General features: G+C 39.8%; 1 protein-coding gene and 1 pseudogene across 1 annotated transcript; one reads left to right on the forward strand and one right to left on the reverse strand.

Annotated features, from left to right (window-relative positions):
- Window positions 1-779: 779 nt before the first annotated feature.
- LOC128534015 (phosphoacetylglucosamine mutase-like) lies at window positions 780-11,395 on the forward strand. Its single transcript, XM_053508270.1, has 13 exons — window positions 780-849; window positions 2,682-2,890; window positions 3,018-3,202; window positions 4,156-4,223; window positions 4,437-4,570; window positions 4,659-4,854; window positions 8,907-9,064; window positions 9,206-9,289; window positions 9,409-9,507; window positions 9,594-9,713; window positions 9,826-9,948; window positions 10,962-11,135; window positions 11,218-11,395. The coding sequence occupies exons 2-13, from the start codon at window positions 2,684-2,686 to the stop codon at window positions 11,305-11,307; spliced, it is 1,638 nt and encodes a 545-aa protein (XP_053364245.1). The 5' UTR covers window positions 780-849; window positions 2,682-2,683; the 3' UTR covers window positions 11,308-11,395.
- Window positions 11,396-11,586: 191 nt separating this feature from the next.
- The window catches only part of LOC128534108 (glial fibrillary acidic protein-like), a 36,483-nt pseudogene continuing 31,015 nt past the window's right edge, over window positions 11,587-17,054 (reverse strand).

Genomic DNA, 17,054 nt, shown 5'->3' on the forward strand with positions numbered 1-17,054 from the left:
TATTAATCTTTTCCTTTTCTCCTGTAAATGACCGTAAGCAACTGTAACCGAGTATAAGCAATTTCCCTATGGGATTAATAAAGTTCATTGAATCTTTCATCTGTGGCATGTGATTTTTGAAACATTTTAATACCCATTCGTATTCACTTAGTTAAATCCAAGTGGTGACTTTTTTGGCTAGGCAGTGTGTATTCATATATCCGGACAGATCTTGTGGTCTCAACTCATTAGTGTTGAACCCAGAGTTATACCCTCAGCCCTAAGTCAGATTTAGGTGTTTAAGACATCTTGTGCTTCCCAAATCACCACAGCTAATGTTCTTTTAGTAACTAACTATATATTTTATTAACTAAAAAAATAAATAAATAAATAAAAGATAAAAGCACTTTAATAATAAAACTGCCGTTCAAGTCAAATCGGGACTTGTGTTTTTCATGAATGAAGGTGTGAATATTGATTAACCTTTACACCAGACTTTAAACTTAGTACACTAATAAAACTTTTAGTCTTAGAAAAACATATAAATATGAATGGTACAAAGAAATGTAAAGAAAATAAACGATTTGCATTTGTACGTTGCGTTACTTTTTCTTTGCGCATGCGCGGTAATAAGAGTCCCCGCTCTGGACTCTGATCTTTATGAATACTCCTCTTTCAGTCTTGCTGAATCCCCAAAACACACATTCTGCACTATAGAAAGGGTGAAAGAGTCATTCCGTTACACCCTACATAGTGAACTAGTGAAGGGAGTAGGGCGGTGATTCAGCACTGCGCATGCGTCACACGGCCACATCACCAACCCGGAAGTGAGACTTTCATTCAGGACTTGAAGTCACAACATATGACCAGGTGAGTATTAAAGCATAAAAACATTTAAAAAAATACTATTTCAGGACGCGAAATTTTTTAATTGTGGATATATTTGTAATTGTATATGTGTACATGGTGGTATTATAATAGGTGCAAGTTTTCATTGGAACTGCAGTGATTGAAGGAAGGTTGTACTGTTCCTGGTCTGTTTTTATCTATCATTCAGATTTTGCACTGAAATATGATAACTTGCAAGTCAATAAGAAGTCTATTGTTAACTAAATTAACTAAGATTCCTTCCTGTAAGCTGAGTTGAACACGACAGATTTGATGCTTGTAAAAAAAATAATAAAATAAAATCACATTGTTTTTGATACTAATAAATTAAGAAGAAATAGGATTATACAGCAATAAATACCCCTTGAACATGTCTGAACATTAATGTTAAAATCCATGCTTGTGTACCTGTTGTATATATTATTTTAACATTGTCTAATATTCAGTAGAGCAATGGCCAAAAGTTTTGAGAACGACACAAATGTTAATGTTAATGTTAATCTTCTGTTGCTTCAGTGTTTTTAGATCTTTTTGTCAGTTACTGTGGTATACTGAAGTATAATTACAAGCATTTTCTAAGTGTCAAAGTACTTTATTGCCAATTACATTGTTACATAAGATCATGCAAAGAGTCGATATTTGCAATGCCGATCCTTTTTTTTCAAGACCTCGGCAACTCTGTCAATCAACTTCTGGGCCACATCCTGACTGATGGCAGCCAGTTCTTGCATAATCAATGCTTGTATTCAGAATTTGTGGGATTTTGTTTTTCCACCCGCCTCTTGAGAATTGATTACAAGTTCTCAATGGGATTATGGACTGGGGAGTTTCCTGGCCATAAACCCCAAATTTCCATCTTTTGTTCCTCGAGCCACTTACAGTAGTTATCACCTTTGCCTTATGTCAAGGTGCTCCATTATACTGAAAAAAGGTGTCATTCGTCACCAAACTGTTCTTGAATGGTTGGGAGAAGTTGCTCTTGGAGAATTCCTGGCTGTTTTCTTAGGCAAAATTGTGAGTGAGTCCACCCACATGGCTGACAAGAAACCCCACACATGACAAGCAACGTGGCACACCTTTACTGTTGGCATGACGCAGGACTGATTGTAGCGCTTACCTTGCTACATTTCAAGAAGGGCAGCAATGAAGCCACTTCTCTCGAAAAAACATTAAAGGGCAGACTAATATTCTGTGTATAATTGTCGTTAGAGGTGTGTAATGAGGGCAGGTATACAACCTTTTAAATGGTTTTCCTCTTAAAGGCGTGATGCAGACTTACAGGTTAAGCAGCTTTTTAAAAACTCATCTTCCTCCTTTCTGTAAAACTCATCTCTGCAGTGCATTAACCTAATTTTTTAAGTACTTGCTTGTCTCTGCCCATGTGCCCTGCTTTCAAACAACGAGTGTCACAGACAATATAAATAAATAAATAACATATGCCATAGGGCCAAAAGAGCATCACACACATTTGGTTCTTCCCAAAAATTAGAACCACATAATTGTAAATGATGTCTTGGTATGATGGCCTTTGTAAATGATGTCATGGCATTCCCTTTGTAGTAAATCCTTACTTTGTAGTGTAAGGATTTACTACAAAGGGAATGCCATGAAGATGTATTTTATTAAGGGTTGGTGTAAAGTTCCCTTCCACTAAATCCAGGTGCCACGATATCATAGTGGTTGGCACTGAGGCCTCGCACCTCTAGGATTGAGGGTTTAATTGCTGCCTCGGCAAGTTTGTTTGTCCCTCCTAAGCCTGGTTATGCTTTTAAAACAAAAATGGTTAAACATTTTATACTTTCTGATTTCTGTAGCCATGACCCGGTTTGAAGAAGTCTCCCAGAAATCTGCACTCCATCCCAAACCAAAGGGGCTTACTTTACAGTATGGTACAGCAGGTTTTCGTACCACTGCGAATATTCTGGACCACGTGATGTTCCGTATGGGCCTGCTGGCCACGCTGAGGTCCAAAAAAACCAAGGCCGCTATTGGTGTCATGGTCACTGCCTCCCACAATCCGGAGGTGAGGTGGTGTTACTGTATTACAAATTTTTGACATTTTTAATGAAAATGTGAGGGTTGTGTAGATGTGTCGATGACTGTACACGTATGTTTCTGTTTTTCTTTCTCCATCCATTTCTTTCTCTCAGGAGGACAATGGCGTGAAGCTGATTGACCCGATGGGAGAGATGGTGACTCCAGCTTGGGAAGGCTATGCCACTCAGCTGGCCAATGCAGAACAGGATGCTTTATGCACCGTCTTGAAGGAGATCATCAAGAAAGAATCCATCGACATGAGTCAGGCACCGAGTGTACTCATTGGCAGAGACACCAGGTATCATAGCACAGAAACAGAATCTACTAAGGAGATATTAAGTGCAAATGTAATACAGTGAAACCTCAGATTGCGAGTTTTACGAATACAGAGTATCATGTAGCACACATGCGCTTCTTGTTTTGACGCCGAGCATCACGTGATCACAACTGAGCCAACGTTTTTTCTCTCTCTTGCGCTGCGGAATTGTGGATAATCGCCTCCCCTGCTGTGACCATGTGTGTGTGCGTGTAAAACATATTTTCATTTGTGTCTGTATGCGTGTGTACGACGTGCATGTAAAGCAAAAGCAAGTCTCATTAGAGAGGTTAAAAATCTATTTTCTCTCTCTGCTCAAGGCTCAGCTCACACACACACACACACACACACACAGGCTCCTCCTACTTTTGCCTTCACAGATACACACACACACTCTTTCTCTCTGCTCTACACAGAAACACTGCTCTGTTGCGATTTTCTTCAAAGGTAAAGTGCAGGTTAATTTGTTTTATTTTTACTTTACAGCAGTGACTTTGTTAGTGTGTCGCTCAATCAAGTGTCATTAGAGAGATTTTTTGTTTATTTTTCAGATGAAACAGTTTCCATTGTGTGTGCGCGCGTTTGTGAAAAGAGTGGAGGAAGGGTAACTGTATAAGATGAGAAGGGGGAGGGGAAACCTTTTTTTAGATGCACACACACACGTACACACACATAGCGCCTGCGCCCACAAATGGAAATATTTATCTGTGGGGATTTATTTTTACTTTATATTTTGTGTTAATTATTTTTATGTTTTTATTTTTTTGGGCCTTGGAATAAATAATTTGAGTTTCCATTATTTCCCATTATGGGAAAATTAAATTTGGTTTATGAGTGTTTTGAAATGCGAGCCTACTTCCGGAACGAATTATGCTCGTAATCCAAGGTTCCACTGTGTGTGCGCAAACTGACTGTATGTACACTCTGTCACCCAGGCCGAGCAGCGAGATCCTGTCACGGGCTGTGCTGGATGGGGTTTCAAGTTTAGAAGGTCATAGTCAAGGTCTGTTTATCTGAAATACATTTTAAAAACAAACTTCTCTGATCCTAAAAACAAGTTTAAGTACTCCTTTTAATTTGATGGGACTTTGATTTTTCAGATAACATGTATAACTTTCTTCCTGTGTGTGTTTGCCTGTTTGTGTGTATGTGCCTGTTTGTCTGTCTGTCTGTCTGTGTGTGTGTGTGTGTGTGTGTGTGTGTGTGTGTTTTAAAGACTTTGGCTTGGTGACCACACCTCAGCTTCATTATATGGTCCTATGTCGCAACACCAACGGTGGCTATGGCACCGCTACAACACAAGGATATTATGAGAAACTCTCCAAGGCTTTCATCGAGCTCACTAAGAATGTAAGGCTTGTTTTCAGATTTGGCATATACTCAATGCCTACTTTACCAGCACACAGAGTACCATCTTATGCCTGCACTCGTCTCCCAGGCCGCGAAACGCACCGATGACCAGAAGAGGCTGCTGGTGGACGGTGCCAATGGAATCGGCGCATTGAAGATGAGAGAAATGGATGCATTTCTTAAGTCTGAGCTGCAGGTGGAGCTCTTTAACGACGGGAGCAGCGGCAGACTTAACCATCAGTGCGGAGCCGACTATGTGAAAGTGCAGCAGAAAGCTCCGCAAGGTACGTAGCAGTGTTCAGGAATGCTTCAACACCATCTCAGGAAATTGCCCGAGCTATTTAGAAATCACCTTAACTGAGATGCAGTTATTAAAATGTGATTATAGGCACTATAGTAAATAGTATCACTATCAATGGCATACTGACAAACTACTGTAAATTGTACAGTAATTTGCAGCGTGGCACACAACACCCAGGTCAAATGTGTCTCTGCATAATTACATGCTTTTTGCTTCTCTATTAAAGATGCATGAGAATTAATGTGTGTATCTATGTGCATTAAACATCTCTAAGGCCTAAGAGACATGAACAATAAATAAAATACACTAGAATTTTACGCCTAGTTAGTAAAATTACGCCTAGCACAGTGTAGTTAGTATAGTATAGTCTAGTGATGTATAGCCTTGTGGAGTGTAGAATAATGCAATATAATATACAACACTACACTGTATTATAGTATACAATACAATATATAATACTGCACTACACTGCACTATTCCATACTACACTACATACTGTGATACTGTACTAAACTATACCACACTGCACTAATGTAAAAATTTTTTTAAATGTGACAAATCCTACACAGTGCTAAATACAAAACACTATACCACACCATAGTATACTACAGTACACTGTTATACTATACTACGGTACATTGTACTTTTCTGAGCCACTGTATTACACTTTATAGTATACTATACTATGCTGTACACCACGCTACACTAAACTATCCCAAAGTATAATATACTACACTATTCTATAACACATTACACCGTACAACACAATTTTTTCTTTTAATGCACTTTTATTTGTATAGCGCTTTTAACAATTGTCATTGTCACAAAGCAGCTTTACACAATCAAAAAAATTATTTAAGTTTGTATGGAATGTGAATGTGTATGAATTAAAATGGTCTGATCATCCCCGATGAGCAAGCTGAGAGTGACAGTGGCAAGGAAAAACTCCCTGAGATGGCAATAGAAAGAAACCTTGAGAGGAACCGGACTCCACAGGGAACCCATCCTCATTCGGGTGAAACAGAAAGCAGGAATTAATCTGCATTCATATTGTGTGTTAGATGGCATGCAGTTTAGTATGACAGTTGATGTTAATTAATGTTAATATGCAGTCCAGGTAGTTATTGGAGGCTCAGGTAGATTCCAGTCCTGAACTATCGAGCGACTGCAGCCAAGTCAAGTCCTCAGAGAAACAGCTGTTAACATCAGTCGAGGCCAGAACCGTCTTCATTGTAGTGTGATCTCTAGGCCGAAGCAGTGCACCAGGATGAGTTAGACAGGTCCAGAGGGCAGATGGAGTCCGGATCACTGGCAGCTCAGGAACGACATGTGTAGCTCGACAGAGAGAGGGGAAGAGAGAACTGGAGAGTGGAGAGCAGAAGAGAAGAGATAACAGTTGGGTATGGTGACAGTCAGATAATGTATATTTAGTGTAGAGTGCAACCAGGGCCTCTCTCAGGACTAACTATAACAGAGTAACTAAAAGGGAGAGTCAGAAGGAAACACAGACATGAGGGCTCCCTGAGATAAAAAGCAACCAAACACCTCACTGTCAACAAACCTGAGTGATCAATGAGAGTAAGGAAGACGGCATCTAAACATACCAGTTCACCATAATACTCTACGTCCATGAGTCCCCCAGATCTGCTCCTTTACCTAAGGCAAATCTATTTACAAAAATGCTTGGCTAAATAAATAGGTTTTCAGCCTAGACTTAAACACTGAGACTGTTCCCGAGTCCCGAACACTATTTGGAAATCGATTCCATAACTTTAGGGCTTTGTAAGAAAAAGCTCTGCCCCCAGCTGAAGTTTTTATAATTTGTGGTACTAACAAGCAGCCTGCATCCTTTGATCGAAGTAGGCGTGGCGGATCGTAAGACACTAGCAGTTCACTCAGATGCTGCGGCATGAGACCATTTAATGCTTTAAATGTCAAAAGTAATATTTTAAAATCAATGCGGAATTTCACAGGTAGCCAATAAAGTGAAGATAAGATAGGGGCGATGTGCTCGTATCTTTTGGTTCTAGTGAGGACTCTCACTGCTGCATTCTGAACTATCTGAAGCTTTTTTATGCACCTAGTTGAACAACCAGACAGTAAGGCGTTGCAATAGTCCAACCTAGCAGTGATAAAAGCATGAACTATTTTTTTTTGCATCGTTTAGTGACAATATGTTCCTTAACTTGGCAATATTTCTGAGGTTAAGAATGCTATCCTGATGATATTGTCTTCATGAAGAATGCTATCCTGGTGACATTGTCTACATGAGCTTCAAATGAAAGACTAGAATCTTTAATCACACCAAGGTCTTTTACTGTTGCACTTGATGGAACAGAAAGGCCATTTAAAGTTACAGTGTGATCTAAAATCTTCCTTCTAGCTGCATGCGGTCCTATGACGGCATGCAGACGGCGATCCAATCAAAGTTGGTAACTCTGGGAGATTACTGATAAATCTCTTTGTGGTAGTTGATGTGAATGTATGTTTAATGCGGTAGCGTGGCGCTGTGCGTTTTTATTCCTAATCCGTAAAATACCATAAAATCTAAAGTGTGACCTGCTTTATGAGTGGTCCTACAACACACTGATTTACTCCTAGCGAGTCCAGTATGGACATAAATGTTATTCTCAGAGGGTCTTCTGGCTTCTCAAAATGAATATTAAAATCTACAGCAATTAACGCTTTGTCTACAAAAATGACTACAATAAATACACTGCACTATTCTACACTTCACCACATACTGTTATACTAAAGTACTTTGTATACACAATGCTAAATTACATTACACTATATTACAGTACAATGTGTTGTACTATATTACAGGACATTGTACTTTCTATACTACATTGTACTATTCTACTTTACTACACTATAGCATATTACATTAGCCTACACTATCCCGAAGTATAAGGTACTACACTACTCTATAACACATTACACTGCACTATACTACACTTCATCACATACTGTTATACAATACTAAAGTACTTTTTTGTACTACAGTACAACTGGTCATACTATACTACAGTGCATTGTACTCTACTGTGGTAGTACATACTGCACGCTGCTGTATTTTAGTACACTATGCTGTACTACACCACACTACATTATCCCAAAGTACTATATCCCACTGTACTGTATACTACACTACATCAATCAGCTATAACATTACACTTTTGCTTTGGGTTCCCCTAGTGCCATCGGGGTGGTTCTGGCACTTTTTTTTTTAGCAATTTGTGCTGCTGGATATTCTGTGGGATCAGCAGGAGCTGATCTTTGGTTTCTGCAGGCCTGTGTGATCCATAATCCTGTCACTAGTTTGCTGGTCTATAGTCGGTGATCAGTGTTGTTCAGTTCACTTGGTGGTGGTGTTAATGCTATGGCTGATCGGCGTATACGGCGTACACTGTATCGTTCTACACTACTACATACTGTTCTACACATCATCACACTATACTGTAATGCACCATACTATTCCACACAATACTATACTACCAACCCGATTCCAAAAAAGTTGGGACGCTGTACAAATTGTGAGGAAAAAAAACAGAATGCAATGAAGCAGAAGTTTTAACTTTCAATATTTTATTCAGAATAGACGAACATATCAAATGTTGAAAGTGAGACATTTTGAAATGTCATGCCAAGTATTGGCTCATTTTGGATTTCATGAGAGCTACGCTTTCCAAAAAAGTTAGGACAGGTATTAGAGAAAGGTTAAATGTGCCTATATAAATCAGCTGGAGGAACAATTTGCAATTTATTAGGTCAATTGGCAACATGATTGGGTATAAAAAGAGCCTCTCAGATTGGCAGTTTCTCAGTTTAAACATTTGATATGTCATCTATGTTGTATTCTAAAAAAATATCGAAATTTGAAACTTTCACATCATTGCATTTTGTTTTAATTCACAATTTGTACCGTGTTCCAACTTTTTTGGAATCGGGATTGTACATCATACCTATATTACATAACAATACACTGCACAATGCATGAATGTTTCTCTCTTTTACCTTTTACACTCTCTGTAGGTATGCATATGGACCCGGGTCAGCGCTGCTGCTCTTTTGACGGTGATGCAGATCGTATTGTTTACTATTACACTGACTCTGCTGGCCATTTCCATCTTTTGGACGGAGATAAAATAGCTACTCTGATCAGCACCTACCTCAAGGAGCTTTTGACACGGGTAGATAACATACACTTTCATATACTCTCTCTCTTTCTTTAAGCAGTTCTGTTGGCAGCAAGAAATTTAAACTGGCACTATGACATGCAGAATGCTTGTTTCTACCACTAGGGTTAATTTTATGGGTGTGTTTTTGTATAGGCCGGGCTAAATCTGCAGGTCGCTGTGGTCCAAACGGCGTATGCCAACGGAAGCTCTACACAGTACCTAGAACACGTCATGAAGGTGTTTTGACCTGCTATTCCCAAACATAAAGATAATATTATTAGTATGAGTACAGTATAAGATTGTCCTCTGATATAACAGTGACTGCACTTACTTTATCTTCACTCTTGGTTTTTTAGGTTACAGTGTGCTGTACAAAGACAGGAGTAAAGCATCTCCATCACGCAGCTCAGGAATTTGACATTGGAGTTTACTTCGAAGCCAACGGTCATGGAACTGTAAGCGTCATCTTTGTATAACATTCACAATATGACTGTTTTAGGAGTAATGATCCAGTTAGTTTTTTTTTCTTGGTGTATTTAAGGTTCTTTTCAGTAAAAAAGCAGAAGAGCAGATCCGGAAGCTAGCCAAAGACCCAGACACGAGTGATGAGAAGAGACACGCGGCAAAACTCCTGGAGAGCACCGTTAACCTCATCAACCAGGTTCGACCACCAACACAGACTGTTTCATTATTTTATTACAGCCTCAGGATCAGTACTCCAATCACTGTATCTTCGTATATATATTAATATACTTTGCACATTTCTGCTGTAGGCTACAGGTGACGCCATTTCAGATATGCTGCTAATCGAGGCAGTCTTGGCTATCCGAGGGATAAGCGTTCAGGATTGGGATGTCATTTACACAGATCTGCCCAACCGCCAGCTCAAAGTCAAGGTCTTTACGCTTTATCCCAGACTTGCTTTGATACTGTAGCTCTTTGGTCTTTGTTAATAGGCAAACAACTTGCACACAGGACAAGGTTCAAGTGTGGTGGCAGGGTAGCACTGTGGCCACATACCACCAGGGTCAAATTGATTTCTGTAGTGTGATTTACGTTAATTAATACAAACTAATTTATTAAACACCTTTCCTGTTGTATTGCACTTTTAACCTCATGGCACACAAATATGCCAGGGACTGATTTATGGTTATCCTAACTGACATCACTAAAATGTGTTTGATTTCTCTCAAGGTTTTTTGTCTTATTGTCATCACAATAAGTTTTTTTCTTGCCACTGTCATCTTTAGCTTTCTTAATCAGGGACAAACTCATAAAGTCTGTACTTATTTTATTTATTTTCATATTTTTTTTATTTTGTCAAGCTGCCTTGCAACAATAATCATTGTTAAAAGCATACATGAAGGCAACACGGTGGCTAGGTGGTTAGCACTTCCACCTCCAGGTTCCGGATTCAATTCCCACCTCGAGTCTGTGTGCATGGCATTTGTGTGTTCTCCCTGTGCTTCAGGGGTTTCCTCCAGGTACTCACACAGTCCAAAGACATGCAGATTAGGCTAATTAGCATTCCCAAATTGCCCGTAGTGTGTGAATGAGCGTGTCAGTGTGTGTGCCCTGAGATGGATTGGCACCTTGTCCAGGGTAATACCCTGCCTTGTACACAAAGTCTTATGAAATAGGCTCCTGTACCTCTCCCCACCCCCCGCGACCCTATACAGGATAAAGGTGTAGGAGATAAATGAATTAATGATTTGAATTGGATTAGTTGCTGTTTCCAAATTTCCTGCGGTTTAACGGGGTAAATACTTATGCACAGCATTGTACTGTATACTGTATAGAGCCATTTGAAAACAATTTTATTTCTTAATCTGCTGACCTTTTGTAGGTAGTTCCTACTGTAATATAGTAGTTCATCCAGATTTTCAGCCCTTGTTTTTTTACACTTCAGGTAGCAGACAGGCGTGTGATAGACACCACGGACGCAGAGCGTCGTGCGGTAACACCTGCAGGATTACAAGACTCTATAGACGCTCTGGTCAAGAAGTACAAACAGGCCAGGGCCTTTGTGCGACCCTCTGGCACCGAGGACGTTGTTCGAGTGTATGCTGAAGCTGACACGCAGGTACATACACGCTCCCAATCTCTCTCACAGTTTTTGTCATCTTCACTGTTTTAGTAACGTGGATGTGTGTTACTGTGTGCAGGAGAGTGTAGACGCCTTGGCACATCAAGTAAGCCTGGCTGTGTATCGACTTGCCGGAGGAGTCGGAGACGAGCCAAAGCCTTTAAAGTGAGGCAGAGAGAACACCGTGTGATGCACAAGCTGCACTTCTTGGTTGCACTTGCCTTTATATGATTTTTATATGAAATAAATATAGTGATTTTTTTTGTTGTTTTTTGGTACAATTGTACAAGAAATGTTATTTTTTGAAAAAAAAAAACTGCAATAAAAGCAAGTGATCATAACATCCTCTTATTGATCTTCCAAGTCATTCTTTCTAGTCAGTAAGTATTTCTTATCTTTATAATTAGAGAAAAATAACTTTCTGCTTATCAAAAAATTATGCTTTGCAGTCATGTTTATTATTTCATGCATGTGGTTAAACATAACCAGAGTTTAAAAGCTAGAATACAGTGCATTAGCATACGTTTAGTTGTAGCAGATGAGTACCATACGATTTTATTTATTTTTTAATGGGATATGAGTATTACGTCTCTTTTCTCCTTTGTTTACAAATCAACAAACAAGATAGAAGGATACAGAAAAAAAGATTGGATAATAATTCAGGATGATCTTTGGATAACTATTAAAGGGGGGAAGAAATGATCTGTTGTAGAGAGAGAGAGATTTCTTAGTGTGATATTAGACTACTCCTCTGTTTCATCTGCTGCTCCAGGGATGGTGATGGTGCGCCCCCGCGTCTCTCTCTGAAAGATGTCCTCGCCTGTCTTAACTGTTCTAAACAAAGGTAAACAGCGTCAAGAAATACTACTGCAGTAATATAATGCCATGTTAGATAATCGTTATCAAGTAAAGATGTACAGTATAGATTTGATTATTTACAATAAGCCTGGTTCATAGGAAAGACAAATTCACCACTTATGCTGCTCATGAGAGACCTCTTCTGTGGCTGTCTCGTGCCCATTAGAAGAGAAAGGCAGCTTCGAGGCTACCTCGCTTGCTCCAGCGACCAGTTTAGCCAAGGCTCCACCCACCTTCGCAACCGAGGTGCTAAAACTCCCGGAGACACTGATGCCCATCAGAGACATGCCCGGCACCATTGTTGATAATCGGATGTCCTCGCCTTCGATCAGCTTCCTGAAGAGGCAAAAAAAAAAATTTTTACAGATTTGTGTTTGAATAATATTCAAAATATGTAGTTATGATAGAAAGTGTCTTAAGCCATGGTCTCGGGATAAAAATATTCCACAGATGAGAAAACCAGTTAACTTCCGGTCTAGAAAGGTTGTTTGGATGTGCCTCCCATCAATCATTTTATAGAGACACTCCTGGGGCGAGAGCTTTGTAAATATGGGGGGCAATAAAGGATTGCTAGCATTAGATAAAACTTAATAATAATAATAATAAGAATAATAAACACCAGGCCAGAAACTATAAGGTTTTTTTAAAGAGTGGTTTTGAAGGTCAAATGTGAGAGCTCTGATTGTCAACATCTTGACCGAAGCTGATCCTGCCTAATCCCTAACAATGGCAAATGGTCAGGATGAACAGAGCCTAACACACCTATTTACCTCAGTTACTCAGCTAGCTAGATTTGCTTCAGATTAACACTTTCATTTATACCCTATACAGTACATTGTCCCATGTCACCTCTGACATTTCTTGTGGTAAAGTTAAACTACAATGATTGCAGTTAGCTGGTTAGCTAAAGTGGTGCATAGCAGAAAGCTCGCAGTTTGACACCTGCAATTCAACTGTCACTCAAATCGATCATGCTCATTATTACATATTATTTTATGGTTTTATATATATTTTTTAAATATTGAGTTACATAAACATTAATAAGACCCATCATTCTTTCCTACCACATTCCTAAACATGTTCATTTCTGTGGTAAATATGGGCATTTTAACAATTAGCTCTGTGGAGATTGACTCACTTTTGGAGCCAGCTAGTGGTCATTCGAAGGAACTGCACATGTTGGCACTAATTTTGAAGGTTGTCCTTTGGACTAAGCTAATGCATTTATATTTATTGTACTCACTTACTCATCATCTGTACCGCTTTATCCTGTATTCAAGGTCACAGGGGGTGGGGGGGAGGGTTTGGGTGTGGAGCCTATCACAAGAGACTTGGGGCAACTGGCAGGGTACACCCTGGATAGGTTGCTCATTTACACAGTATGGCCAATTTGAGAATGCTAATGAGCCTAATCTCTATGTCTTTTGACTGTGGTAGGGAACCTACCAAGCACTGGGAGAACATGCAAACTCCATGCATATAGACCTGAGGTGGGAATCGAACCCTCGTCCCTGGAGGTGCAAGGTGACAGTGCTAACTACTAAGCCATTGTGCTGCCTTAATTTTATTAAAAAGCTTATTAAATATTTTTTCATTATATCTGGAGACTTCAGTATGGATAAATACAGCACAACGTATAAAGCAATATAAGATGATTTAAATATTCAAATATAAAGAAATCCTTCTACAGCCTCACACTACCTGTAGGTGGTGATCTCAATCTCGAGAGCCAGCTTCATGTTGAGGAGATCCTGATATTCCTTCAGCAGCAGAGTGATCTTCTCTTTCACTGTCTTTATTTCCAGCGTCAGTGCCTCAATGTGGGCCTACAAAACCCATCACAATGACTTAGTCCAAGTACTGGAGAAACAGATGCGTCTTGAGTCATTGTTTAAAGATAGTCAAAGTCTCTGCTGTATGGACTTCTAGAGGAAGTTCATTCCACCACCTAGGTGCCAGAACAGAAAAGAGCCTGGATGAATGCCGCCCTCAATCCCTGAGAGATGGTGGGATGAGGCGAGCAGTGCTGGAGGATCGGAGGGAACGTGGTGCAGTGCGTAAGAGGTAAGTGGGTGCTGGGCCATTTTTAGCTTTGTAGACAAGCATTAGCGTTTTGAATTTGATGCGGGCAGCTACAGGAAGCCCATGCAGAAAGCGGAGAAGTGGGGTGGTGTGCTTTATTCGTTCCTGTAATTCCTATTCTGCTTTCTTGTATTTCTCTAGGTTGTCACGAATCTGAGCTAACAGATTCGTGACTAAAGTCACTAGATTAAAGTAAACCTTATACCTGGTGTTAAGAACATCCAGCTCTCGTTGCTTATTCTGAATCTATGGACACACACACATACACAGATTGTGATTTAAATGCAACTGTACTACTACAAAGGGTGGAAATGTAGTACGAACTTAGTAATGTATTAACGTCCTTCTTGTAGCTTGTGACTTCTTCCCTGTACATTTACATTTAGGCATTTGGCAGACGCTCTTATTCAGAGCGACTTACATTTTTATCTCATTACACATCTTAGCAGTTGAGGGTTAAGGGCCTTGCTCAAGGGCCCCACAGTAGCAACTTGGTGGTTGTGGGGTTTGAACCTGGGATCTTGCCTTAACCACTGAGCTACCCCTGGCCCTCAGCTACCCCTGGCCCTGTACAAATTCTACGTGCCGGCTGGACGCCGTGTTCCAAGTCCTGGAATTTAGACTTATACCAATCATCAGCATAAAACAGACACAAGAGTTGTCTTGTGAATGAGAGTGAATGAGGTTAACATTGAAAGTGTAACCTTTTAGGTTTACACTTCCACAAGGCAAAAAGACACACCACGTTTACGCCACATTCATGTTGATATAATGACCTATCAAACTGTAATTTTGTAGGAACGTTTGTAGTAAATGTTGCCTACCTGCAGTTTCGATGCGGCGATGCTGGCGTACTGCGACTGGAGCTCTTTGAGGGCGGATGCGTGGTCAGGAAGAGAGAAGGCCATGTCGACTTTAGCCACCGTTTGATAAATCTGAGCCATCAGTTTATTGATTTCCTGAACAAGTGAGAATATGCTACTCAAAACCTTTAAGGGAATATTTTGTCCTGGATTGAGTGTTCAAGTACCCCAGGTTACCCCACTGAAGAAATAAATCAATTGGCAGACACATAGCCAGGCTGTCATTGAGGGTGACCATCTCCTGTCTCTCGCGTGTGCGTGTGGTTAGGTAGTACTGGTTGGCAGTGGAAGTGGCTTCCAGATCCAGGTCACCTCAGAGACCCATACCAGCACACAGGGGGCTCATGCTCACGCTGCTGAAATGGAGTAACAAGGAAGGGACATAGGAAGAAGAAGATAAGAGAGAAAAAAGGGATTCTGAGTGTAGAGTCATTTAGGGTAGAGTAGCCTGAGAGTGAAGTCATCTGGACTAGAGCAGACCCAAGTATGGTAGTTTGGATTAAACTAGATTAGATTAGATTACATTAGATTAGAGAGCAAAGCACTTATATCATTAGTAAACTAATCAACCACTCAAGTTTTGGTGTCAGATAAAAAAAATACATATATAGCAATATATTAATTTAGTTGATAATAATAATAATAATAATAACAATAAAGTTTATTTTATATAGTGCCTTCCTAGAAACTCAAGGTCGCTTTACAATTACAAAACTATTTATACATAGCTAAAGACAACAAAAGCAGTATACAGATAAACATGAAATCCATAGCAAATTTTCAGTTAAATGTTCAAAGATCCAAAAAGCAAGAAGAGAAAAGATATGTTTTAAGGTGGGTTTTGAAATCCTTTAATGAAGAAAGATCACAGATGTGTTCAGGAGTGATGTGTGAGAATTTCTTTGAATAAGTGAGGACCCTAGCAGCAGAGTTCTGGATGTTTTGGAACTTATTTAATGTTGTGGCGGATTATTTTACCTAGAGGTAACATTTACATCTAACCAGATGAGAAAAAACAGCTTACTAAAGTTGAGCAATGTGTGCAGGACAAAAGAGATTGGATGCTTATTAACTTCCTTCTGCTTAATCCTGATAAGACAGAAGTTCTAGTCATAGGACCACATACAGCTAGAAGTAAGATTTTAGATCACACTGTAACTTTAAATGGCCTTTCTGTTCCATCAAGTGCAACAGTAAAAGACCTTGCTGTGATTATAGATTCCAGCCTTTTATTTGAAGCTCATGTGGATAATATCACCCGGATAGCATTCTTTCACCTTATTGCCAAGTATTGCCAAGATAAGAAATATATTGTCGCTAAATGATGCACAAAAACTAGTTCATGCTTTTATCACCTCTAGGTTGGACTATTAATGCCTTACTGTCTGGTTGTCCAACTAAGTGCATAAACAAGCTTCAGCTAGTCGTTATATTGTATATGTATATCATATTGTAGTTTGTGTGTTAACCTGTGGGGGCGGTGTGTCGGGAACTGGATATGAAATCCTGCCGCTACCGGGTTCACTCTCTGACTGCACAACGTCGGATTAAAGGAAGTTTTTTGTGGTATATGAAGAAACAAAGTTTTTTAACATAATTTTTTTTATTTTGCCCTTTTCCGCATTTCCCTATGTATAGCATGTAGGATCATGGGATATATCCGGTCCTCCGAAGCGTAAAATGAACGCGCAGAAAACGAAGTAGAGCGTTTCTTAGCGTTCAAAAACCTTTTCTTAGGTTTTTGAACGCTAAGAAAAAGCTGCATGCGACGTTTTTTTTAATGCCGTATAAACGCGCAGCCGGACAAACGCACGTCACCAAAACCCTCTCATTGACCCCTATGTGTAGAAAACACTCGCCGCTTGATCCGCGCTCACCGGACGCTACGAACGCAAAAAAAAAAAAAAAAAAAACCGCTCGATTTTAACGCCCGTGAGAACAAGGCCTTATTGGGTGAAACCCTGTTTCAAAATTTCAGGTGGATTTCAATTCCTATGATGCCATAATTTCATTTGTAAACATCAATAACAACCACTGGAAGTTCCTGGGGTCCGTTCTTCGTACGTCGCTTGACACATCCGAGATGAACTGACACATCTAAGATGAGATCATC

This window comes from Clarias gariepinus, chromosome 12 (genome assembly GCF_024256425.1).
Source record: "Clarias gariepinus isolate MV-2021 ecotype Netherlands chromosome 12, CGAR_prim_01v2, whole genome shotgun sequence".
NCBI classification, from domain to species: Eukaryota; Metazoa; Chordata; class Actinopteri; order Siluriformes; family Clariidae; genus Clarias; species Clarias gariepinus.